The 25,287-nt window shown below is 35.9% G+C and overlaps 1 protein-coding gene across 1 annotated transcript in view; it reads right to left on the reverse strand.

Annotated features, from left to right (window-relative positions):
- Positions 1-25,287, reverse strand: part of USP24 (ubiquitin specific peptidase 24) — a 123,151-nt gene that overhangs the window by 31,115 nt on the left and 66,749 nt on the right. Inside the window, 18 exon segments of the mRNA XM_039887268.1 lie at positions 302-421; positions 653-794; positions 1,143-1,225; positions 2,129-2,227; positions 2,858-2,983; positions 3,561-3,680; positions 5,819-5,963; positions 8,168-8,285; positions 9,280-9,321; positions 9,324-9,470; positions 11,658-11,719; positions 14,617-14,777; positions 15,423-15,493; positions 17,714-17,869; positions 18,717-18,876; positions 19,577-19,805; positions 19,929-20,024; positions 22,863-22,960. Coding sequence (XP_039743202.1) covers positions 302-421; positions 653-794; positions 1,143-1,225; positions 2,129-2,227; positions 2,858-2,983; positions 3,561-3,680; positions 5,819-5,963; positions 8,168-8,285; positions 9,280-9,321; positions 9,324-9,470; positions 11,658-11,719; positions 14,617-14,777; positions 15,423-15,493; positions 17,714-17,869; positions 18,717-18,876; positions 19,577-19,805; positions 19,929-20,024; positions 22,863-22,960 — 2,175 coding nt within the window.

Raw genomic sequence — 25,287 nt, forward strand, 5'->3', positions numbered from 1 at the left:
ATTTCAGAATGGCTCCCAAGTCTTGGAAAGTAAAAGTAACCTCTTACTTGTGCATTAAGGAAAGCATTTTACTTCATGGCTAACACTGAGATGCTTTCTAGAAATGAGGGTTATTGTTTATAGGTAAACTATATAGCTCCACTAGTAGCAGCTGCTTAAGACAAGGGGCTGCATACTCCTCAGACTGCTGATACCATAGCCTTTCACATTTTAAATGAAATTTGAAAATACGGAAAGGAAACAGTAAAAGGGAGTGAGGTAGTAATGGTTATAAAAACTTTTAGGGAAAAAAATAAGTTACCCTTATCTGTTCATCATATTTAATGGAGCGTCCACTCTCCCAGTCAAATCCAAATCTCATCAGGTGAATGACCAAGACACTAGGTAATGACTTAATACATGTCCTTTTCACTGTTATTCTCTAAAGAAAAGCAAAACCCAATTATTTCCTTGGGAAAAATAAAACAGCCAAGTAATAAATACAAAAGTCATAGATTTCTACAGGCCTTTCCCACCCATATGAATAAGTAATGAATGACACAACCTAATGGAAGTAAAAAGAGAAGCTTAATATTGATGTTAAATAAAACATAAAGACAAAGTACATGAATAACAAATTAATCTTGTTTTTTAAAAAGGGCAAATGTAATACCTTTTCTTTACACTTTTCACAGTAATATGCATTACTTCCCTCTAGAACTTCTCCTCTAACGAACTGGTCCAAAGAAATTTCCAAACTCTGGCAAGAAGTAACTCCTAGATTGAGAGCCATGAAAGCTTCCTCTCGTTCATATCTGATTAGAAAATAACAGAAAAACCATGATTGACAATGGAATTTAAAAATCTTGAAATTATCACGATACCTGAGATTATACAGAGACTTATATTCACAAAGAGGAAAATCTTTCCTCATCCTTTAAAAAGTACACTAACAAATAAAAATGCCAATTTTTGACAATCCAGAATTGCTTAAAATTATGAATTTCAACAAAAAAATTTTAGAACTCGAAAGCAAAGAAATTTAATTCAATAAACATTTATAGATGTAATTGCAAGTCTATGAGCAAATGCAAATTCACAGCCTACTAGAAGAAATCATTTAAAAATGATAATTTTTTTATGTCAATGATATCTTTACTAACCTGTGAGGACAGTCTTTACAGATCTTCTGATCAGAATAGATGCCCTGAAAAGTATTCTTAAAAATTTGGTCTCTCCCCATCTTCTGTTGGAATAAAAAGTTTAAATTTATAATTTGTAAGTTGTTCAATACGGAATTTTATTTAGCCCTAAGCTAAAGCACAGATGTCAATTTAACCACAAAAATAAAATGAGTCATATGGTAGTTTAATCTGGGAACTAATGAAAGGATTATAGCCCATTAGACTCGTGTCAAGAGTAATTAAAAAAATCAGAAAAGGAAGAGAATGGTTCAGTCGCACCTGATGACGAGGAAAGCATTCTCAGTGGTGATTCTGAATCCTCCCATGCTACAATTACCAAGTTAGCAGCGACTCTCCACAATCTTTTCTTTTTTCAGGTGGAAAGAGTATTATAAATTTGTAAGTTATTTAACAAAAGAAGTGGATAAATTGTGCCAAGTGATGAGAGGATAGGCACATGTTGGTAGTGATGGGAGGCCATACCCGTTGCCTTCTGTAACTCAGAAGGCAATACCATTTAGGAAGTTTGTCACATGTTTTACTGGGTAGACGTAGAAAGCTTTAGATTAAAGGTCACCAGAAACGACTTTTTAATTTGGTACTTATGTATCCTTTGACAAGTAAGACTGCTCTGCATGGGGTCATCAGTTCACCAGTGATTACAGCACTTCTTTGGGTCAGGAAACTTTGATGCATACAAGTAAGAGTAAGTAGATACAAATGGTTATTATTATGGAGTAGAGACTAAGAATTATATATTTTATCAAGTGTTAAATTAAGAAGAAATCTTGGATTTTAGAGATCTGTGTATGTTTTGATGTTCAAACCCAAAAGAAATGATAGTTATGGTACTAAAAGTAATCAATTTTTTGACTTGTCAGTTTCATAATAATCTCAAATCTTAAACCACTGTTTTCATACTACAGCATTTGAAGGGGTTAAAGTAAAAACAAAACTTTTTCTACCTTTAGATATTCATCCATCTGATCAATGAGACTAGTGAAGAACTCATATGCATCCTGTTGTTCTCTCACATAAAGTTCTTTGTTCCACATCTTGAAAATCTATGTAACAAAAATGAAATATGTCATTAAAGGAAAAGTAGCAATTTCTGAATGAGCACTTAATGCTTCTAAAAATCAAGTTTGCTACTGAGATGTAGAAGTTTTCCCTGAAGTGAGATGAGCTAGTGTTTAGCCATCTATGCTTTTCCATGGTCTCTTTGTAATCACAAGTCTATGAAACTGTACAGGGTGAGATACAAAGCCATGAAGAGAGAGTTTCTCTCTTAGAAACTAACCAATCTATAGGAGAAAATACAAGGTACTCTTCCTGTGAAAGGAAGTAATGCAATGTTTAAAAAGATGTTATTTATTTAGAGACATTAGTGAAATTGGCTTAGGTTCAGAGGAATGATTTGAACAAATATTTCAAACAGCTAAAATAAGAATTATGAGAAATACTCAAAATAATTAGGTTTAGCAATTCCCTAAAAATTATAAATTACTATTCTCAACATCATAATCATTTGAAATTGAGAACCAATTTCAAGAAGAATGGTATAGACAACACTTTTATAGGTTCTTGGCAATAGAGTTAATAAAGACAAGAGAAAATTATCACTAGAGAAAAGAATGCAGACAAATTCCAAAGATCTAACATCTTTAAATCTAAAGAGTTACTGGGTGAAATACCTTCCAAAAGTTCTCAGGTACGTAATACTGCAGCTTGCTCTCCATCAAATGACCAAAGAGCGACTGCACTTGGTAGAATACACTATCATCTGGATTCTCCATGTCATCATCCACTGAAAGTAATGCCTAAAAAGAAAAAAAAAAAGCATTAAGTTAGAATATTTATCTGCTTTACAGAAAACCTCAACTTACGTACGTGCAAGTACGCACACTGTTCTTGTAGAATGCTACTTATGTTTGAATGTGGCTGTAACTCTGCACATTTTAGCTTCAATACTTTCTAGCTGGTGTAATAATGAAGAAATCATCTCTTTGAACCTCTGCTGGATTATGAAAACCTGGAACTATTAATACTGCTCTATCACAAGCCACTACTATATTATTATAAAGTGCTGATGACAGTCTAAATATTTTTAAAATACTAAATATGTTAGCCATTTTATGAAATAGAATTTGAAATTAACTAATGCATTCAAAAATCATATTAGGTCAAATCCATCTGCCCAACAGGCAGCATGTTACCTTAGATTTATAAAAATGTGTGACTATAAACGAATGTCTATATATACCCCAGAAACTGCTAAAGAATCCCTAAGTATGTCTAGTTTTAGAAAACCCCAAAATGCACTATATGAATGTGGATCAATTTTCAGGCAATGCACAATTATTTATGACACCAAGTAAGAGAGAGGAAGGAAGTCACCTCAGGGAGACCAGGCTGCATATACAGCTGCTGAAAGACTGCATTCATGTAGCACGTGGCGCCGCCATTCCTCAGACCCACAAACCCTGCACTGGACCTGCTATCCACTGGGGGAAGGTACTAGGAAAGGGGTGGGGAGAAATGAGAGAGAATTAGTATCTCTGCCACCAGCACACTTCCTCACAGCTATATGAGATGTCTGAGGAGGAAAAATATATACTCACAGATTTATAAATCCAGAGTTTTATGAGTCATGTTAGCAAAACCTATGTTCATGAAGTACCTCTGCGGATACTAATGAAATTATAGATTACTATTATCTCAATGTTTCTTTTTAGTTCATAAAGTATCTAGCATATAGTGTGTATTTGTTTATCCATTATGTAGTCATGCATTCAGTCACTTGATTATCATTTGACGAATATTTATTAAGAGTCTACTATGTGGCAGAAACTATGTCAAGGATACGAGAGAGCGCAGAAATATACTTTGTCCCTGACCTCAAGGAACTTATAATCTAGTAGGGCAGCTAAGCATTTATCAGGTAAATATACTAATATATATTTAAAACTGAGGTAGTATTCTGAAAAGAAAAATTAAAAAAACAATAGGGTTCTGTGAAGAATCCTGACCAGTCTGGATGCTCAAGGACAACTCATATCCCTTGCCTTCTTTTTCGAGAAGGTAACATTCTTCTATTGAACTTCCTCTAGTAAGCACACAATTAAATAAACAGGTAAATGTCCTAACATTTCACTTAAAAATGTTTTATAATAATACAGATTCCAGTACAGTGATTTTCTAGGTAGAAATAATCAAGACAAGGCATCTTAGATATAGTTCAACATGGCACTTCTCCAAGTGGAAAAGGATATTGTAATGAGACATTCTGAAATGCTATTACAGTAGAATCTTGGCTCTAATGCCATGACCAGAATCATATTATCTGCATATATCAAGTATCTGTACCCATGTAATAACTGACAAAACCCTGTAGGTCTTTTTGGAAAGAAATTGCTAAATACTATATACTTTTCATTAACTTTCAACATACACTTAGAGCAATTTCTAAGATCTAATTAACATTGTAATTTATTTGTAGTGCAAAGCATAGATTAAAAAAGAGTTACAAAATAAGAAAAACTGGTTTATAACAGTGCTAAAAATATAAGTATTTATATAAGAAAAAGATTTTCTTCATTATGCTGATGTAATCACTGACATATAAAAAAATAAAATTTTAATTTTAATCCAATTATTAAATAAATGCATGTAAAACTAAAACATAGTATAAAATAAACATTATAAACTACAGATTTTGATACCAAAACAGTTCTCAATTTATGTGCTCACGTTTTACTTTTCAACTGCTATTTCCTCTATGTAGAATACCTGTTCCCACTTCCTTTCCTGCTTAACTTGTATGTTCCATAGAACTCAGCTCAGGCATCCAAAGGGGTAAGACTGTAAGACTAACTCTGTGACCTTAGTGGAGAATGTAAAGGCAGCTTTAAAAGTATCCTCCCACTCCTGGTCTGGTACTCCAGTGCACTTGCAACTAGCTTCCCTCTTACAGATCATATACAAAGCTGTTTTATGGCTTCCAGAGCTTTGCTCACATTCTTCTCATTGCTAGAATGACCTTCCCACTTTGCTTCAATTGACTCGCTAGTCTTTATGGGTCTATTTTAAATTTTATTATTTCTAAGAAGCCTTGTAAGATACCACCATCTGGTGGTGACGTGCCCCTCTGTTAGTAGAGCATTTAGGACATATCTTATAATTTATCACATTATACTGAAATTATCTGCTTATGGGTCTGTCTCTTCCATTATACACTGACCTTCTTGAGGACTTCATTTTTGAGCTCCAAAAGCCTAATACATCTGTTAGTGCATAGTAAACTCAATAAATCTTAGTTGAGTTTAACTGAACATAGACTGTACTATGACAGAGCCAATGTTTATTTGGGTTTGCACTGTGCCAAGTACTAAAAAAATAGGTTGAAGTGCCACTTTTAACTGAGACTAATTATCAACCAACTGAAAATGTCTCTCCTTTAATTAATTATAAAGGTTCCATTTAGTAATATACTACAGTGTGTTACTATAATACACTATAGGTTATAGTTGATATAAACATAAGCAAAAGCATAATATTGATTTTCTTTGTAATGAGGATAATGCAAACAGTTTTAAAATTGTATATTTAAGAGGTCATTCTAAAAAAATTAAGTGCATCGGAATCTAGAAACTTACATCGAACTCCTTGGTAAGAGCGGGGTCTGGTTGATGATGCATAGAAAGTAGTTCTTTTGTAATAATTTGAAGATTTGAAGGTGAGCTATCGGCCAGCATTACAAGGACTTCATAGGCTGCCAATCTGCTATTCACTGTACTACACCTAAAAACAAGAGATGCAAGTCAATTCAACAGTGAATAATCTACTTAGCTTGCTCATTAATCTAAACCAACATTTGAAATGAAAATATTAGAGCTGCAATTCCTCAAACAGGGTTAAGTCAGGTCTGATGGCAGAACTCTATCTAGTACATCTAGTGGGCAGTGCTTACTTAACAAAGAAAGAGACCATGAATAGTGGAGAGATGAATATGGTTGAGCACTAAATATCTTCTTGGACTGAGGTAGGGTAGCAAAACATTTCACTTATGATTCCAGAATATGCTTATCTAAAGGATGTATCAGCAAGAATAGAGGATAAAGAGTCTGAAATTTTACCAAAACCACAACACGGGAATAACCATCTTTTAATTAAAGTAGGTAGCAAGAAAGGGTTTTGCAGATATCACCCTGAAATTTGAATATCTAAATAGCAAAAAAAAAAAAGCTATACAAATCAGCTTGTAAAACATTTTATATGTGTCTGTAGATAAAAAAAAAAAAATTCTTTAAGGACTAACCAACTTTCCATTTTGCTAGAAAAAAAAGGGAGACAGAAACACACAGTATGACCAATCAATCTGTTTAAAATGACAATAAAAAATAACTAGCAAGCATTCTGCAGGAAACTAAAGGCTTCATATACTGCTCACCTTTCAAAGAAATCATTTTGGGGATAAACAGTAATTTCTCACTGTCACCTATGCCAACCTTGCAATACAGAGGAGATATCATTGGTTAGGAAGGATACACAGAAAAGAGGACATCCAACCTCTGAGAGAAACACTTATGGAGTGGAGTGTAGAAGATGTGTTCAAGTGGGGGCTGGAGGCTCTTAGATCAGCACTGTGCCAGGCACTGATGACAATGGCTGTGGAGTGGGCACTGTCCTTTGTGTCTTATCTGAACTTCTGGGTTGCAAAGGACAGGTGAAGAATGAATAATAGGTACCATATATACGGGCTAAACAGTAAGAAGTTCTTTTGTTGTTAGTGTGATATAAGAATAGTATTACTTGTGAAAAGAGTTTCTGGGTATTTTAAACCTCTTTTTTGGCTTTAGGGTTTAGGTAGGCAAAGGCTGAGAGTCATTGCGATAAATGGACACCATTCAGTATACTAGGGAGGGATGAAATAAATGTTTCCTTTTCTATCTAAGGCACTGTATATGATTAACACAACTCCTTGTGGATGGAAGGATTACTTTTAATAAATGTAAAAGGAAAGATTCATGAATAAAAATGTCAATAAAACTGAAGATTTATTTTCTCTGTTCACTGAAAATTGAAACACTCATGTATTTCTACCGTTTTAATCAAAGACTCCCATGAAGCTAGCACCAAATCTTCCAGAACAAGACTGGGGCAGTGGTGAGGATAGGGGTTACAGCCTTAGGGACACCCCAAGAGTACTAATGAAGATTTATTACCTAAAGCAGATTTTGCTAATAAGGAATCTCTAAATAGAGATATTCATACATGATAAGATACCTCTTAAGATTCCATAAAAATATTGATTATGCCTCGCCCATTTCATTAACCACTAAAATTAGGTGAAAATTTTTTTCCACTGGTTAAATACCAAATCCTCAGTTTCTTTGGGATTACTCAATTAACTCTACTTTTCAGGAAAAAAGAACAAAGTTAAGTTCGATTTGGAGCAAATATGATGGCGGTGGTAGCTGTTTCCTCCTATCTCTGAGTATAAACATCACCTAAGTAGGGTCAGCATTACAAAAGGGTCTTCTAAATTTCGACCCATAGGAACTAATATAAAATTTGATTCTAAAATCACCACTATAATCAATCTCCAACAGTTTCAATTATCAGGACACAGTTAATACTCAGCAAATCACAAGGTTCATGTACTAAAGCATTGATACTTTTCTCCTAGAAAAAACTCTCAGGACTTAGAGCCTGCTTACTTTTACTGTGGCATAATTCTTACAACCTCAGTTTCTCTTGGAATGTTATTACTTATTCTTCCATTTTGATAATAATGATACCAGCATACTTGCTCAGCACTTACTGTGTGGTAGGCAGGCTTTATCCTAAGCTTCTTTACATGCATTTCTTTATATAGTGGATAATATCTTATAAGCTATGCACACTCACAAGATGGAAGACAGACTCCAACTTAAAATCTTTTTGGACTAAAGTTTCGAATTAGAATTTTTACCAAGACTGAACACAACGTGCATTTTCCATACTTTGGATGAAAGTCCTGTTGACTGATGGCGGCACTGCCAGCTGGAGAATGACTATTTAAAATAATTCTAGAAGCTCGGAAAAGGAAGTCATCTAACAATGGTTTAATGAGTGATGAACCTGGAATAGAGCATAATATTCATGTTGAGGATGAACACATATTTTAAATCAAAGATCCTGTCTTGTACTTTCATTATCAGAGCGGCAAAGATACCCAAGGCCACTCAATGGCAGGGCATTCAATTTAATGCATTATTTTTGAGCACTTATAATGCAGGGTAAAGCTCTTGGGACAGAGGGGTGGGGATGAGTGGTAGAGACAGGGGACGGGATAAAAATATAGACAACTGACGGGGGTACCATCCTGTATGAGCTTACAATAGAGTGAAAGGAGTCAAACTTTCACTTTAGAAACATAAATGCCAAGAACACAACAAAACAGAATGATTTGAGTGGATAATTAATTCTTACTTTGGGCACAGGGGATTCCTCATAAGAGTTCCTGAAAACTTTTAAATCTTGCCTATTTTAGGTAAAAATGATTTGCCCTTCTCAACCTGGTTTAGAATCACTCTTTTCTATGTATCTCCAATAGCCAAGAAGATTTTTATAGAGCTTCGTTTGTGTGATAAAAGTGATAATTAATGTTTTCTGAATATAATTATTATATTGAATATGCTTTTACAAATTACATGTATACCCCAGGAAACTCATATGTACCCTACCATCTAGGGGTCACTGGTGATTGGGGGCTGCCTCTCCAGGTGAAAATTACTCTTAAAAAGAGTAAGATATACAACAGATTATATTTTATAAAGCACATAATAGCAAAAAAAGATTATAATTTTTGGATTATAATTTTTACTTGGTACTAAGCATTTATGTAATCCAACTGTTTTGAACACTGTAAAATTCTCTATATAGTTTAATGACACAGGTAAAATATACCTTAAACTTGTTAGCCACTAAAATTCCAGACAATTTCCTATTGCCTGAAGGGTCAATTTTCTATGGAACACTTTGCACCAATCTTATTTTCCCAATTACATACAATACCATGGCAATAACTGAGAATGAGGTATGCTGTCACACAATATGATGAAGCAATAATTACCAAGCATTTCCTTTTCTGCCCCACAGAGTGAAAGAAGGGTTTAATAAGTCTTAAGTGTCCTGCCAATAAGATGTTGTCTGCTTCACTGGTTTCACATTCAGCTGTGCGATTAGGTTCAAAGTTATCCAGCCAAGTAATCTCATCTTCGAGCATGGTAGCTGGGCTGATTCTTAACTGCTCCATTTCTGAAGCTAAAAAGGAAACAAAAATCCATTTCTAAGAGAGATTTACTTCACGTTGTCAAAATCCTGAGTTAAAGTGACCAAAGTCAAGTCTCAATCTTTCACTTCATAGATCTCAAAAACAAACTAACAACAACAACAACAACAACAACAACAAAAACAACCTGTTGTTAACAAATGGCAAGCTCTAGCTGCTGCCCACAAGGACTATGAAGGCTCATACATATTCATTCCCTCCCTCACTCTATCAGTCATAAACTAAACATATGTTGAGTGCCTCCTCTGTGCAGGTCACTGTGCTACATGCTGGGGTTATGAGATGAAGGAGATAATCCTTGTCCCAAAGTCCTTGGTTTGGTGGGTGTTAGCAGATGTCTCAGGGAACAAACCCTTCTGGAGAAGGGTTTGTTACTTAAGCCAAGAAAAGGTGGAGTTCTGCAAAGGAGAGAGGTTAACAGCATAGCAGAAGGTTTCTAACCAAAGAGCCGAACTCCAGAGAACGACTCTGATCTTTTGTATTGAGAATTTCACTTCCCCTCCAAACAAGGATTTAAAACAAGATTCTATATTGGAAGTTGGGACTGGGGAGGAGAGGAGTGATCATGCTCTACTTCCACTGCTCTACAAACACAAGCAAGCAGTGTCGCAGATGGTTAGGTGAAAATGGAATACTTCAGGGTCAGCAAGAGCTGGACTGGCACTGGATATGAATCCTGTCTCTACCACTTACTATTTGTCCTTGTCACCTTATAAATGAGGCTGCTGTGTGTAAAGTGCCTAGTACAGGCATTGGCATATAGAAAATACTCCAAAATGGCGAATATAGCTTATTTCAAGACATATGCCCACCCTGTCCTCAACATCCTAATAAGGGATGCTGGATCCCTCATTTGTTACTCAATGACACTAGGGAGGCCTACATTACTAACTAACTTGTTCATGCATCCTGAAGTTGTATGTATATAGTCAACTCAAGTCCAGTCCTCAAGAAGCAAAGTAGATACTCTCCAAGTCTAAGCCAGACAGCAAACCTTGCTGGCTGCTGCCCAACTTTCACTGGAAGCTTGGATAAAAAATGCACTATCAGGCTACACTGTTAATTGGACATGTAGTCTGTCTACTTCTCTAGATATAATAGGTCTTATCTTTGTGTCAAGACATTCACTCAGACTATATTATCCCAGGCTCCAACAAAACCAAGTTCACTCCAGTGCTCAGAGCACTGTGTCCTCAGCTTTTGAGAGTTATTTAGGAAACTGATGAAGGCATTTGCCTTAGAGATGGTGTTGAGGCGTATTATTAGCCACTATGGCTTTATGTGTTCATTACATCCAGACTTTTGTATGAAGTTTCTTTTAGGTTTAAATGCCGGGCAAAAGATTTTTTTTTTTTTTTGAGAAACCATTTTGTTTCTTCTTCTAGGGTACTGAGAACAACCGACAATATCCTGTTTCCTTTATAAGTTTGTCCTCCAGGAACCTCACACCCAAATTCTGACTCTGTGGGGCTTTACGGTCTGCATATATGCAAGGTATTTTTTCTTCCTGGCCTTGACATTCTTTTCCAATTAATATTTTTGTTGACCTTGATTTTTATTTTATTTATTTCTCTTAAGCTGAAATAAATCTTTTGGGGAAAGGGTGGGAAATAAACTAATAAACTCTTGATTTGACAACTAAAATTTACACAGAGAATTCCAATATATATTTGCATTATACAAAAGTAAGCACAGATGATTAAAATTCGAACACTCTAACAACAGAATTTCTAACACTATTTCAATCACCTAATGTTAAATAATTATAATTGACTTCTATCACTCACTTCTATTACTATCAACATACTTCGAGATTCCCTCTTTCCTTCAGTGATCAACCTTTAAAATTGTCAAAATTAACTATACTAGAGATAAAGTCTCTTCCTAATAGTTCTGTATCAGTGTAATTAAAATGTGACAATTTTTAAAATCAACAAACCTCAACACATTAATAGTTGGGTATATAATGAGAGAAGAGGTAATTGGTATGTGGGTTTATATGCTATTTTCAGAAAAAATAAAATTCAACTTCAAATAATAATTATAATCTCATTTATATCTGAGATACGGTAAGTCAGCTTTAGAAATGTCTATTTGGCATTCTTTTCTACTCTTTCCTATCACCCTCCCCCATAAATCAAAGTTAGACATTTACTTACTTGTCAGATCATCTAATAGTTGGCACCTCAAATCAAAATATTCCATACACTGAGATAAAAGCCTAAAAAACAGACACATTTCAATTATTAAAAAGAGGTTGATTTGAAAAAAGCATTTTCCTTATAATAAGTTAATAAAACTGAATGAGATTTTTCCTAAGCATAAAATAACTACTTTTACATTAATTCAACTTCAATATTTTAGCAAGAAGCACACTAATGATTTTACTAATACACAGTATAGGAATAATAGTATAAAGAGAGGAAACTTATTAAATCTATCACATTTTGTATTGACGTATACACTGATTGCATACATAATGCACCAATTACATTCATTCATTCAAAAAATCAACCAATACTTATTGAGCACTACGCTTGGAACTGTTTTAGGGGAACAGTGAACAAAGGAGACAGACAACAAATAAAAAAATACATATATGTGTCAACTGGTGATAATGTGAAGAAGAAAAATAAAGCAGAGTAAGAAAAGAGAGAAAGTCTTTTTTTTTTTAAATTTAGGATAACCAATGAAGCTTTCTCTGCAAATATAATAGTGAAAAGCACAGGTTTGAAAGTCAAGCAGACCTCATTTTAATTCTGGCTCCACTCCTTATAGCTGGGTGCCCAGGGACAATTTCAGTTCTTTCAGTTTTCTAATTTCTAAAATGCTTATTAGAGTATTAGAAATAAACATGCACATATATAAACAAATATACATAAAAAGCTCAAGAATGCACTGATGATAACCGCAATTGTTGAACCAAGATTTATGATTCAAAAAGTGAGGATAATAAAACCACCAAACTCATTTGAACACTGTGACGATTAAATGATAAATATATGCAAAGAATTCAGTATGCTGTATAGCACACAGCCAGTCCATTGTAACTGCTATTATCATCATTACTATCATTATTAGGGAAAACATATACCAAACTTGGGCATTAAAAACCTAATTTAAAAATGAGAAAAGAACTTGAACAGACATTTCTCCAAAGATATACAAATGGCCAAAAAGTACATGATGAGATACTCGACATCACTAATCATTAGGAAATGCAAATCAAAAACACAATGAGATCTCACTTCACACCCATTAGAATAGTTACTATTAAAAACATACAAATAAAAAGCAAACGGAAACCCACAAGTGTTGGCAAGGATGTAGAGAATATGAACCCCTTATTCATTGCTGGTGGGAATATAAAATAGTACAGCCACTGTGGAAAACAGTATGGTGGTTTTTCAAGAAATCAAACATAAAATTACCACATTATAATTTGAAGCAATTCCACTTCTGAGCATTTACCCAAAAGAACTGAAAGCAGAGACTCAAACTGATATTTGTATATCTATGTTCATAGCTGCATTATTCATTATAGCCAAAAGGTAAAAACAACCCAAATATCCATCTACAGAAGAATGGCTAAACGAAATATGATATATACACACAAGAAAATATTATTCGGTCTTAAGTAGAAATGAAACCCTGATACATGCTATAACATAGATGAATCTTGAAAACATATACCAAGTGAAATAAGTGAGACACAAAAGGACAAATACTGTATGATTCCACTGATATGAGGTACCTAGAATAGTTAAATCCATAGAGACAGAAAGTAGAATGGTGGTTGCCAGGGGCTGCGGTGAAGGGAGAATGGGGAGTTATTGTTTAGTGGGTATTGTTTAGTTGGGATGATGAAAAAGTTCTGGAAATGGATAGTTGTGATGGCTGCACAATATGTGTATGCAGTTGATGTCAATGAATTACATACTTAAAAATGATTAAAATAGTAAATTTTGTTACGTATATTTTGCCACAGTAAAGAAAAAATTCTAGCAAATCTAAAAAACCCCTACTGTTTAATGATTTATAACTTTTTATATATTATTAAAATTAGCTAGTTGTCTGTCATATGTTACAAATCTATTTAGCTAGTGTGTTAACTGACTTTTGAATTTTTTTTCCACATAGAAAATTTTAATTTTTATGGGGTCAAATTTTATCAATCTCTTATATTTAATGACCTGTTAAATGGGTATAGTTCCAGTTTAAGATTATGAAAAAATTCTGAAGATAAATGGTGAAGACAGTTGCACAACAATGTGAATATACTTCATGTTACCGAACTGTATACTTAAAAATGGTTACCATGTTAAGTTTTGTTATGTATATTTTACTACATTAAAAATATAACCAAATTAGAATGCTTAGGTTTGGACTAGTTCTAACATTTCTTCCCTTCAAGGGCTCCAATTTATAAAACACATACACATGGAAAGTAGGTACAGATTTCACCTATCTTTGTGGCACCTTATAAGTCCCATAGCAAGGGCTCTCAGGGAGCAAGACGTTGGAGAAACTGGCTTAACGTGAGGTCAGTGTGCAATCTCCCATCTCCCAACCTGAGCCTGGACTGGGGTACCCTTGCATGAAGGCTAGCACACCAAGACGAGATGGGGCAGGCAGAATGGATTTACTTAAGTCATTCTATGAGTGGATCACAAGGTTTCTTACATGCCCAGGCACATACAAAACCAAGAACGAAAGCTAGGATACTCCAGCTATGTCCAGGTGTGAACTTATGAAGTATGCTAAGCTGAGAGGGATGTACATGTGGGTTCGAGCAGTGAGACTTTTATACAGGGAACTGAAATAATTTCAGGCTCTCATCAACCAACTGAGCAACTCTTTCTCTCTGGGGTAGGTGGACCAGAGGGGTGGAAGTGGGAGTTGGGGTGACTGAGAGGTAGAAAGCCTGTTATTGTTCTAACTCTCCTGTCTTGAATGGGGAGAACCACTGAAATGACCTCTTTCAGGACACAGATGTTAGAATAGGAAAGGAGAAATCCTTCTGTCATCTCAATAATGCACAGTGGACAATAGGGGAGCAGTATACAAATCATTATTCTCTTTCTGTACCATGTGAGCTTTTCCATCTTTATTTCATACCTCTGATTGACTCCTCTCATAATACTAGTCGGGGACCAGAGAGGCAGCTGAGCTGTGAGAATCACACCTAGGAGAAACTGATTTGGCTTCTGTACATCCGGATGAGATGAAGTATCGGTCTGACTAAGAGTATAGAGTTGATCACAGGCAACACGGCGAATCTGAAATTACAGTATCAGTGGCAGAGGATGTAAATCAACCAATACTTAGAGATTACTATAAAACTGATTTTCCTTTAAAGTATACACTTTAAAGGATACTATAAGGGTATGAGTGTTTCAATTATTACTGGTCAAGGTTACATTGAATAAACTAGGGGTTAATTAGAAAGAAGTGTGGTCTGGGAACTGATTTCCCAAATCTATTCCAATCGATAGATTTATAATATAAATGAAAATTTAAAAACTCTTCAAGTATTTCAAAGTTATTTTAAAGGTCATGTAAGAAGATCAGAATTATAAGAGTTCATGGCTTAAAGTTGGTCTTTCTTGATTTTGACCAGAATATTGATGCGTAATGCCAGTTGCTTTGCCAGCTATAGATGCTGTGACATTTTGCTTGTTATAAACAAACACAAATTAATCATAGCACTAGTCTCTTAACTTTTGGTGGAATCTGGAATAGAAAAGAGGGCAGACAGTCCAAATGGTCACTTTGCTTCAGAGTGGTCTGCCGCCCCTTTGTATGACTCTCTGAGAAGACTACATGTCATTCCTTCTGTACTCCTCATAATGTCACAGGTATTCAAAGAGTTCATGAAAGAACAGGACCAAAGGGTTTTTTTTTTTTAAATAAACAATTCTTACCTCAGCACTTGGTGATCCAAGCAGAATATCAATGATAAAATCAGCAACACAGGGCAAGTTATAGAAGGATGCTAATGATAAGAATAAAAAGAATTGGGGGTAGGGGGAAAATTAAGTTAGGAAATGCATTTTAAAAATTTCAAAAATTTTGAATAATTTCTTAAGCTTAACTATAGCAGAAATTCATGGAGTTGAATTCAGAACCTTCAACAATGGCCTCTTGTGTCTGTGAGCCTTTAAGGTGCTCAAGAGCAGGACAATGTGGTGGTCATCTTTGTACCAACACACTTTAGCGCAATGCCTCAAATATACCAGTTACAAAACAAATATGTCTCGCCTTGATAAACCATCAATACTTGTGAACTATAAAATATACCCTACCATAAAAAAGCTTGAAGGGAAGTTATAAATTTTTTCACCTTTATTTGAAAATATCTCTAAAATTAAACAATTGTAGGAAAATTTAAGAGCATGGCATATGTTCAAAAGCATTTCATGACATATTTCTCATATATGAACCTTCAAAAGCATTCTTGCTTAAAATAAATTTGGATACTATTTTGATGTGCCATAAATGTCTAACATTTTCTATATGTTTATCTTGATTATCTTACATGATGAATTTAGATGTTATACTAAATACATAATGATCACCGATTCTTCATTAACAGGCAGCCTGAATCAGTAATAACAATGAAGAACAGAGCTCCTATGTGTTAATACAATTTTTAAAAGTGGAGCTGTTAAGACTTCATCCCTGAATAAATATTTATTGAGGGCCTACCACTCATTGGGCAGTGTTTGGGTGCTAGAGATTCAGTAGCGAACAAAATGACAAAAGACTCTGTCCCTATGGAGCTTGTAGTCTAGTTGCAGAGGGAATGATGACAACAATCACAACAAGTAAATTATGTTGTATGCTATAAGTGATAACTGATATGGCAAAAGATAAGGTGAGGCGTTTAGATAGTGCTGGGGTGACAGAGTGTTGTGATTTCTTTAAAAAGGTGGTCAGAGAATGTCTCGCTAAGAAGGTGACATTAAGCAAAGACTTGTAGGAAATGAGGAAGAGAGAGCCATGTAGGTAGATGTGAGAAAAACATACCAGGAAGAGGGAGCAGCCAGTGCAAGGGCCCTAAGGCAGGAATGTGCCTGGAGTACTAGGGAATAGCAAGGGGGCCAAGGTAGCTAAAGCACAGTGGGTGATGGGGAGAGCAGAAGGTGAAGGCACAGAGGTATCAAGGGGGTAGACTGTGTCGGTCCTTGAAGGTCTTAGTAAAGATTTGGCTTTTACTCAGTATGAACTGAGAAACCACTGCAAGCTTTTAAACAGAGGAGTAATGTGATCTGACTTACATTTAAGAAGGTCCACTCTGGTTACTGTGTGGAGAATAAACTACAAGGTAGAAGCAGGGAGATTAGTTAGGGGACTACTGCTATAAACCAAGTAAGAGATGATGGTAGATCAGAGGGTGGTACTAAGGGACAGAATGTAGATATAGTTTAGAGGAGGATGTACTGACAGATTAGAATTGGGGCATGAAAAAAAAAAAGTGAAGATGACTCCAAAGTTTTTGGCCAGAATAAAGCTGCTTATAATTAAATTGGGAAAACTCTTGGGTGACGTGGGCCAGATCAGTAGTTCAGTTCTGGACATGTTAAGTTTGGAAAATGTATCTGATATCCAAGTGAAGATGTCGGGAGAGTGGTCCAGGCTGTAGATCCAAATTTAGGTGTTACCAGTAAATAGAGGGAATTTAAGGCTGTGAGAGTGAATGAGATCACTGAGAGAATGAGTGTAGACAGAGACAAGATAGTGAGGAGGGGACTGAGCCTTGGGGTGTTCTAAGGTTAAAAGTATGATTAATAATAGCCCTAGTTTGTTAAGGCCAACAATAAAGATAAAAGGGCAAATCTTAAGTATCACCATTTTTAATAGTGGAGTCATTATTATGCTATATATCAGTTTAGGAATTGATATATAATTCTAATTCTACAGTTGATGAACTATAAATCTGGGTTATTTTCATTCCTCAACTAGACAGTAAACTCCTGGGGGCCGGACATACTGCCTTTATAACATCTACTGTGGAACCTTATATATAGAAGGTGCTTAATAAATATTCAAAGTTTAACTACTCTAGTACCATTCTTACCCACTTCGCATGCCAACTTTCCTTCTTCTTCATTTCTATTAATATGACCTTATCTATGAAGGAAAGTAAACAATTCCCAATGGAAACCTGGCCTTTCCCTAAGAGAGATGAATCGCAAGCAAGCCTCCTGCATACCCAGCTGCTGGCTCCGAAGCTGTAGACAGGTGACAAGAAGAGACAAGGCCTCTCCAGCAATCAGTGAGTCTTTGGTGGACACGGACTGCTGTCGTACACAGATGCCTGCATGCAGGGCCACTGGGTCTCCTTCACTTCCAGAGCTGCAATTGCTCCCTGGAAACAGGCAAGTAGAAGATTACTGCAGATCCCATAGGATCAGCAGGATAGTCTAATATTCTTTTAATGTGTTCTAGAATCCTCAAGTGAAATTAAACAGTTCAAAATGACACCTTGGTCTAAGAAACACAAGAGAATGACTTTATTTGACCCCACCTGCTTTGTACTTAAAACACATTTGGAGGCACTTGAAATGTGTTTTATGAGGCAAAACTAACTTCAGGTGAGAGAACAGTACAATTTTGGAGGCATGCTGGACTTTTCCTAGGATATTAAAAATGCTCCTAATCTTGACCAGATGCCCTTACGTGTACGTAAAAATCCTAAAAACTCTGTACATTTACCATTTCTGCACTTTAAGTATGTCATACATTTTAAAACTTTTTTTATTTTTGAGGTATATATACACACAGAGGTTGAGCAGGGAAGCCAAATGAAGCTGAAAAGTGAAGCTATTTATAAAGGCCTAACAAAATAAATGATCAGACCAAGAAAATGCCTTTCCAGGTAGGAATTCTAGATGAATTTTTATTACAGCCACAATGATTGGCCTCACGACATTTTACATTCAGCAAACTACACTCTGATTTGGCTTCCCTCTTACATTCACTCTGATTTGGCTTCCCTCTTACTGCTTACAAATAAATGCTTTTTTCTTCTTATAAGAAGTATAATATACATACAATAATGTGTGCAAATCTTAATGTATAGCTTGATGAATTTTTACTTAACGCTCAAGAGCAAAAGAAAAGCCTTCTTTTATGTGACTCAACAACCTATACATAAATGAGTCTTACAGCTATCTTGCCCAATGTTCTAATTACTTTATCCTTTTAATCAGTACCTGAACTGCTGAGCCTGTTTCGAATTCCAGCAGGAAACAGAGAATTACTCTCTTTAATTGGTTGGCTACTCCCAACGAGGTCGAGTCGTCCTGCAGCTGCAGCCCATGAAAGTCTCATGAAACAAGCCACTGTGGAAGTGAAATCACTTACTTCCATTGTCTACAGATGGAAAGAGTGTTATGAGAAAAGGTAGTACCAGGACACATTCCTTTGGCTTCTATAGCCTTTTTACTGGTCTCAGTTTTGTGAGATTCTTTTCCCTCCAAGGACATTTTTATGCTTTCACACTGTTCAAAGACTTTTAATATCTCTCTGCTACCTGTAAAACAAAGACTCTGCTTTCCATGCTCTGGCTTTAAATTACCTGCTACCGATTCGGGTTTTACCATTTCCCTTCTTTTCCACATTGCATTTTGGCCTGCATGAACTACCACGTGACCTCCCACAAGGCTTTGGTTTTTTCTTTCCGAATGTGCTCACATCCTCCCTTTTGCTTGAACCAATCTCCTTTTCCTAACTCTCCATATTTATTTCTGTATATCTAATCTCTATCTGTTCTTCAAGGCTAACCTCAAATGCTACCTCCTACATAAAATCATCTATGACAGCCAGAGGTGAGGGTAACTCTTCCACATCTCTGAAGGCCCGCAGACCGTTCTGCCTTTGTAGTTCTCTTTTAACACTTGATATTTTCCTTGAATTGTAGTTATTTCGCACAAAGGGTCTCTTTCTTTCTCACCTAAGTTCCCTGAAGGCGATATTTATGTGAATCACTTTTTTATCTGCGTGGCCCCTCCTCACAACCAGTGCCTTCTAAATAGGAAGTACTTACTGATTCTTGAACACACAAATCACTTACTTGTATTGCAACTCGTGCAGCAGGGATGATTTCCTCGACCCTAATAGAAGACCTATCGGACACCGACAACTGTCGGTAGGATGACTTTTCTGGGGTACCGCATAAGGACATCTGCCTGCTTGTCTGCCGGCTGACATTTCGGAATGGGCGAGAAGAAAGTGCTTCTATGCCATCTTTGGTGAGGTCTTCATCTAATAACGTGGGCATTGTTTGTCCGACAAGTAAAAATCTTAAAAGGAAGTAAAAAGGTAGACTTATTCGAGCTCATATCATGCTATTTAAAATAACAAGATTGTTAAGAAAAGTAAAGTCCAGTATTGCCCTGTGAGATTGATGCAATATATTAACATACCTTGCCAGCTGTAGACAGATGGAATAAACTCCCTGCCTTGTTTCGTAGTCCACTTCTGATGGGATAGAATCCCTCTGCATGACATTCACAACCAAACTTCAAAAAAGAGAAAAGAAAAAGAGCAGAATTAAAGACTTCGATTTCTTTCATAGGAAAAAATTTTAAACTAAATTGCTAATAAATGTTATCAATATTAAAATTTATACAAATCTTTACATATAAATGCACCATACATATCTTTATCTCGGTGACTTCCTATGATACCTATAACCTTCCTGACTGACTCCTTGCTTATTAGCCAGAAAAAAAAGGTACCCAAATACAGCGGATAGTTCCCCTTATAACTGGTGTGAGTTCAATGATCTTGGTACTAGTAGAACGATCAATTCAAATATATATATCCAGAATTGGCGTATTCAATAAAGCTTGTTTTTCACAGCCAGTACAATCTATATTACTACAAAAGCTTCCCAACTGTTCTTCCTGCTTCCACTCTTGATGTTCTACCTCTAAAATCTAGTATCAAGAGATCAACCAGAGTGATCCTTTTAAAATGTAAGTCAGATTATGGCATTCCACCTCTGCACAGAATTTTCCAATGGCTTCCTATTCCCTACAGAGAAAAAAGGCAGTCTTCACAGGAGCCTGTAAGATCCTGCATACCCCGAACCTCTAGGATGTCTGTAACCTCATGTGTCCCTCCGCTGCCTCCCTCACTCTGTCCCAATCACATGGCCTCCTGATGCAGACACCAAGTTGGTCCCACAGGAGCAGTGGCTGCTCCCAGGAACATCTTTCCCCAGGTATCTCAAGGTCTTACGCCCCCCACCTCCTTCAGGTCTCTGTAAAATGTCACCCTGTCAGTGAAGCTTTCCCTGACCATCCTACTGAAAATGACGACCCTCTTCATCCCTTCATCTTCTTTTTCTTACAGCTCTTATCACCACCTGACATACACTTTTACCTTTACTTCTTCCTTTATTGTCTGTCTCCCCACCATCTAGACAATAAACCTAACAAAGATACAGGTTTTTGTCTAATCTATTCACTGCTCTGTTCCCAGCACTTAGAACAATGCCTGGCATGTAAATTAACTGACACATAAAAAGAAGCCAGAAGTAAAATCCCTTTATTACCGCAGCTCTATAATTGGCTAAGCTGAAATGAGTTGTACAAAAGAACATCTCTATAAATGTTGAACAAAGAATAAATCTATATGTGCATTAGGCCTTCCTTCCACATGCTTGGGAATTCCTTTAACTCCATCTTTCTATTTCTCATCCCCTTTATCTTTTCATGGTCTCACCCAACTTCTCTTCCCCTCAAGGCCTCCAAACAGGAATTCCTTAAAATATCCTCTGCTCAAACTTCAAGTTGGTTTTCTCTCCTAGAGGAAATGGCATGACTACTTCTTTCTAGAGCAAATCTCCTTTCAACAGCAGTAGAACTCAGCCCCATTGGTTGATCATCTCTTTTATTTTTATTCTTTTCTTCTTCATCGGCCCCTTTTAGTGAGCCTACAAAGAGAATCAAGTCTTCTACAGGTTAAAATCAAAGCAGAAAAGCAAACTTTTCCCTCAGTTACTCTTTCCATCAAAGTACTGTCACCCCCACTCCCTATTTTTTCACTCATTGTAAAGCAGAGACTTCCACTTACTGATTCTACTTCCCATTCTTATACTTGCCACTCAACTCTGCCAGCTGATTATGCCCTAATGGCTGTACTTACACAGTGATACTTCTCCCCCAAATCTCTAATGCCATTCTCCACTTCTCTTGAGAGCATCATATCTACACAATCCACTTCACATGACTCACAGGGACTTCGTATGCAAATTCATTTCTCTTGACTTCCTCTGTTCCCTCCATCTCCTTCCATGTTTATTCTCCATGAGGGTGAAGAGACATCATTTACCCACTCTCCCAAGCTAGAAATCATAGGGCCATTTTATAACTGTTCCTATCCTATACTTAGGCATAAAGACTTGCCTATTTTACCTCATAAATGTCATTCTGCCACTGCCCTAAATTTGAAACCTGTCATCTCTTCTCTAGACCACTGTTATAGCTCTTAACAGTTCTCCCTGCCTCCGGTCTCTCCCACTTCTATTCTTCTCCACTGCAGCCGAGCTAATTCCTGGCTTAGAAACCTCCTGTTTTTCCATCATCTACAAGATAACGCTGAAATTCCTAGTGTGACCCTTCCTTACAGATTTCTCTCCTTTATCTTTTGCTATAGCTATAGGCAACTGTAGTTCCCAAGAGAGGCCATGCACCTTCTTGCTTCATTCATCCGCATCCCCACCCTAATCTCTGGCTTAGAGTGCCCTTTCCCTCCTAATTTACCTAGAGAATGACTACTCATTCCTCAATTCCCAGCTCAAATGTCACTTTCTGTGAAGCACTTCCTAATCTTATGACCCCGACCAAATTTAATTATTTTAACCACTAATTTCTCCCCTAACCTCCACTTCTCCAAAGCACTATTTATAAGTCTCTGTTTTCATACTTACAATAACTTCGTTATTCTTTGTTAAATTGTAAGCCTCTCATTGGCAGGGATAACACCTAATTTATCTTTGCATCCTCAGAACGAATGCCTTGCACAACATGGACCACTGGGAATCAAATTCACTGTATTGTTAAATGATGTGGGAGTCAAGAGAAATAGATCCAGCCTCCCCTCCTCTACTCTTCCTGAGAACTACTCTCACTACCAGAAAGGCAAGAGACATGCTTCTCTAAGTTTCCCAAATAATCAAAAGTCATAAAATGAATTAAAATATTCCAAAGACTTAAAGAGCATTCTTTCTTATTACAAGTCTCATAATGCTTCAAGCAATTTCTTGTACGAATAAGCAAGGCTTGGCAGAGAAGTTAATTAAAATATACTCATTTTCTGCAATTCATGTAACATTATATTGAAACTCTCACCTCAAACCTCCTGCTTTGAGGAAATTCTCACAGAAGGACTTTGCACAATTTCTTGCCATGTCATCATCAGCTGTTGGCATAAGTTTGGAGCTCAGAACCTTGGAAAGAGATAAGCACAATTAATCACTCCAACATTTCCAGCAGAAATTACTCTTTCACTAAGTAAAACAATCAACTAGAGTCAGAATCTCTTTAAATGCTGCATGCTGGCTTTCTCCCCAGAAGTATGAGGCTGAAGTTTCACAATTAAAATAATTACACTTTCCGAATTCTAGTTACTTAGCAAGAAAAGTTTTCTGTTTTGAAGAAAGCTAATGTGTTCTTCTTTTCATGAAACCAGCAAACATGAATGTCTCAGATTCTCAGGTTTAGATAAGAGCAGATACATTATGTGATATGCTAGATATGTTTTTGAAAAAGTATATAAACTAACATTTATAAAACAGTCTATTTACTAAAAATGCTAAATGAGCTCCCTAGTAATGATTCTAACTTCTATTTGTTGAGCATCTACAATGCACTAGGCATAAGATGAGGTACTGAACATACATTCTCTCTTCATCTCACTATGCCTGGAGTATATATTGTACTTTACAAGTAAAGACTGTGACTCAAGAGGTTTAGTGACCTCCCTTCCAAGGTCACGTGGTTAGAATTCAAATCTAGATGTGTCTCACTCTAATATCCATGCCCCCTTTACAACACTGCAATGCCTACCTAAAGGAAAGCTTAACTGAATATTTTGGTACGGCAGAAAATTACTTCACATAAATAATTAAACTATAGTAGGAGAACCTATAAATCTAGTTCATGTTCTGGTTTTACATCCGAAGAGCTGACAGATCTTGGGCATGGAAGTTTCCCTTTTGCTTCAGTCTTATCAGCTAAATCAGGATAATAATTACCTTTACCAGAAAACTGTTTGGATTAAATGAGATAACAAAAGCTTAAGATGCTTAATATTAGCACTGGCACAAAACAAGTACTCTGGAAAGAATTGCTTATTTAGTTGTTATGATTTAAAATTAAAAAAAAAAAAAAAAAAAAAAAGACTCATTGCCTCAATTTTCCTAAGGTTTTAAACTAGATGTAATTAATGATCCTTTTCTATTCTAAAAAAATCTGTGAACCTATAGGGTTTTATAAGCTTAGATTTTTAATTTTTTTTTTTTTTTTAAAAGATGCATTCTTCCTAAGTTGCTTTTTGGGAAACAGATTTGTCAGCCTCAGATTACGAGCATTACATGGGGAAAAGGGAACCCTCTGTAATTCTAATCCTTCCTGAGTGTTGACAGCTACATGCACACACTCCCAATGCTTAATGGACAACAATTTAGTTAAGATGGAACGTTTCTTCCAAGGAATGGGTACTTGGAATATATGCTTTGAAGTTTCCTAGTAGGCAAACATAAGTCAAAGATCAAAATGCAGTAACAGTAAAAATAAGTGTATTTCAGTGTTAGGTTTTCCAAATGTTTTGTGTTGTCTAAAGCAAAAAACAACCTACCAAAGTTAACGGAAGTCTTAAAATTGTACTGGAGGTATTTCACTAAGTCCTAAGATAATGCAATCTGAGTAGCTGATGACAAGCTAGATCCATTGTTGGATCATTTCTGGTTTTCTAGGTATTTTCAAGTGTAGGTGTTAAGATTTACATCTTAACTTTTTTTTTGAGACAATCATTCAAAAGCAAATGAGAAATCTGGCAGCAATGGAAGGTTCAAAATGTATAAGCTTATACTGGCTAAAAATTTCTAGGTAATTTTGTTTTGGGATACTGAATATATTTTAAATGTCTATATTAAACAAGGACATACTTTATTTTAAAAATATTTGCTACTTTTGAATCCAATGCTTCTTTTGATAAGAACAATTATTTTAAGGCAAATGTGAAATGTTATCACAGCTTGATCATATAAGCAACAAGTAGAGCATAAAAATGAATGAATTATATTCTCCAAATTAGATTGTCAGGAAATAAAATTTGGAAAAAATGCCCAAGCAAGTACCTTTTAGCAATTATGACCTTTATTATGACTCCAAATCTAGTCAAGATAAATGACAATTTGACAGTTAAGGCTGCTTGGGCATTGATCTAGATTCTTTAATAAATAACTACATACAGATAACTTCTTAGGTCAAAGCAAAATCTTCCAGTGTTTTATTTTCTCCAGACCTAATGTGGTACAAGAGTCTGACCCCTGACCCTCTAAGACCAAGACTGTTTCTCCCTGGTCAATCTCCCACATTGCTTTGATAATACTTTGCTTTCAAGACTTAGTATATCCACCTTTCTCTACGTCTCACTCATAAAACAGTGGAGCAAATTATCTTGTCTTTTCAACTTTGACCCTTTAACTACCACAGTAATTATAGACAGTAAACAATTAGTAAATGTTTACTAATTAAATCTTTTAGTTTAAAG

The sequence above is a fragment of the Pteropus medius genome, unplaced genomic scaffold, assembly GCF_902729225.1.
Source record: "Pteropus medius unplaced genomic scaffold, Ma_sr-lr_union100, whole genome shotgun sequence".
Taxonomy (NCBI): domain Eukaryota; kingdom Metazoa; phylum Chordata; class Mammalia; order Chiroptera; family Pteropodidae; genus Pteropus; species Pteropus medius.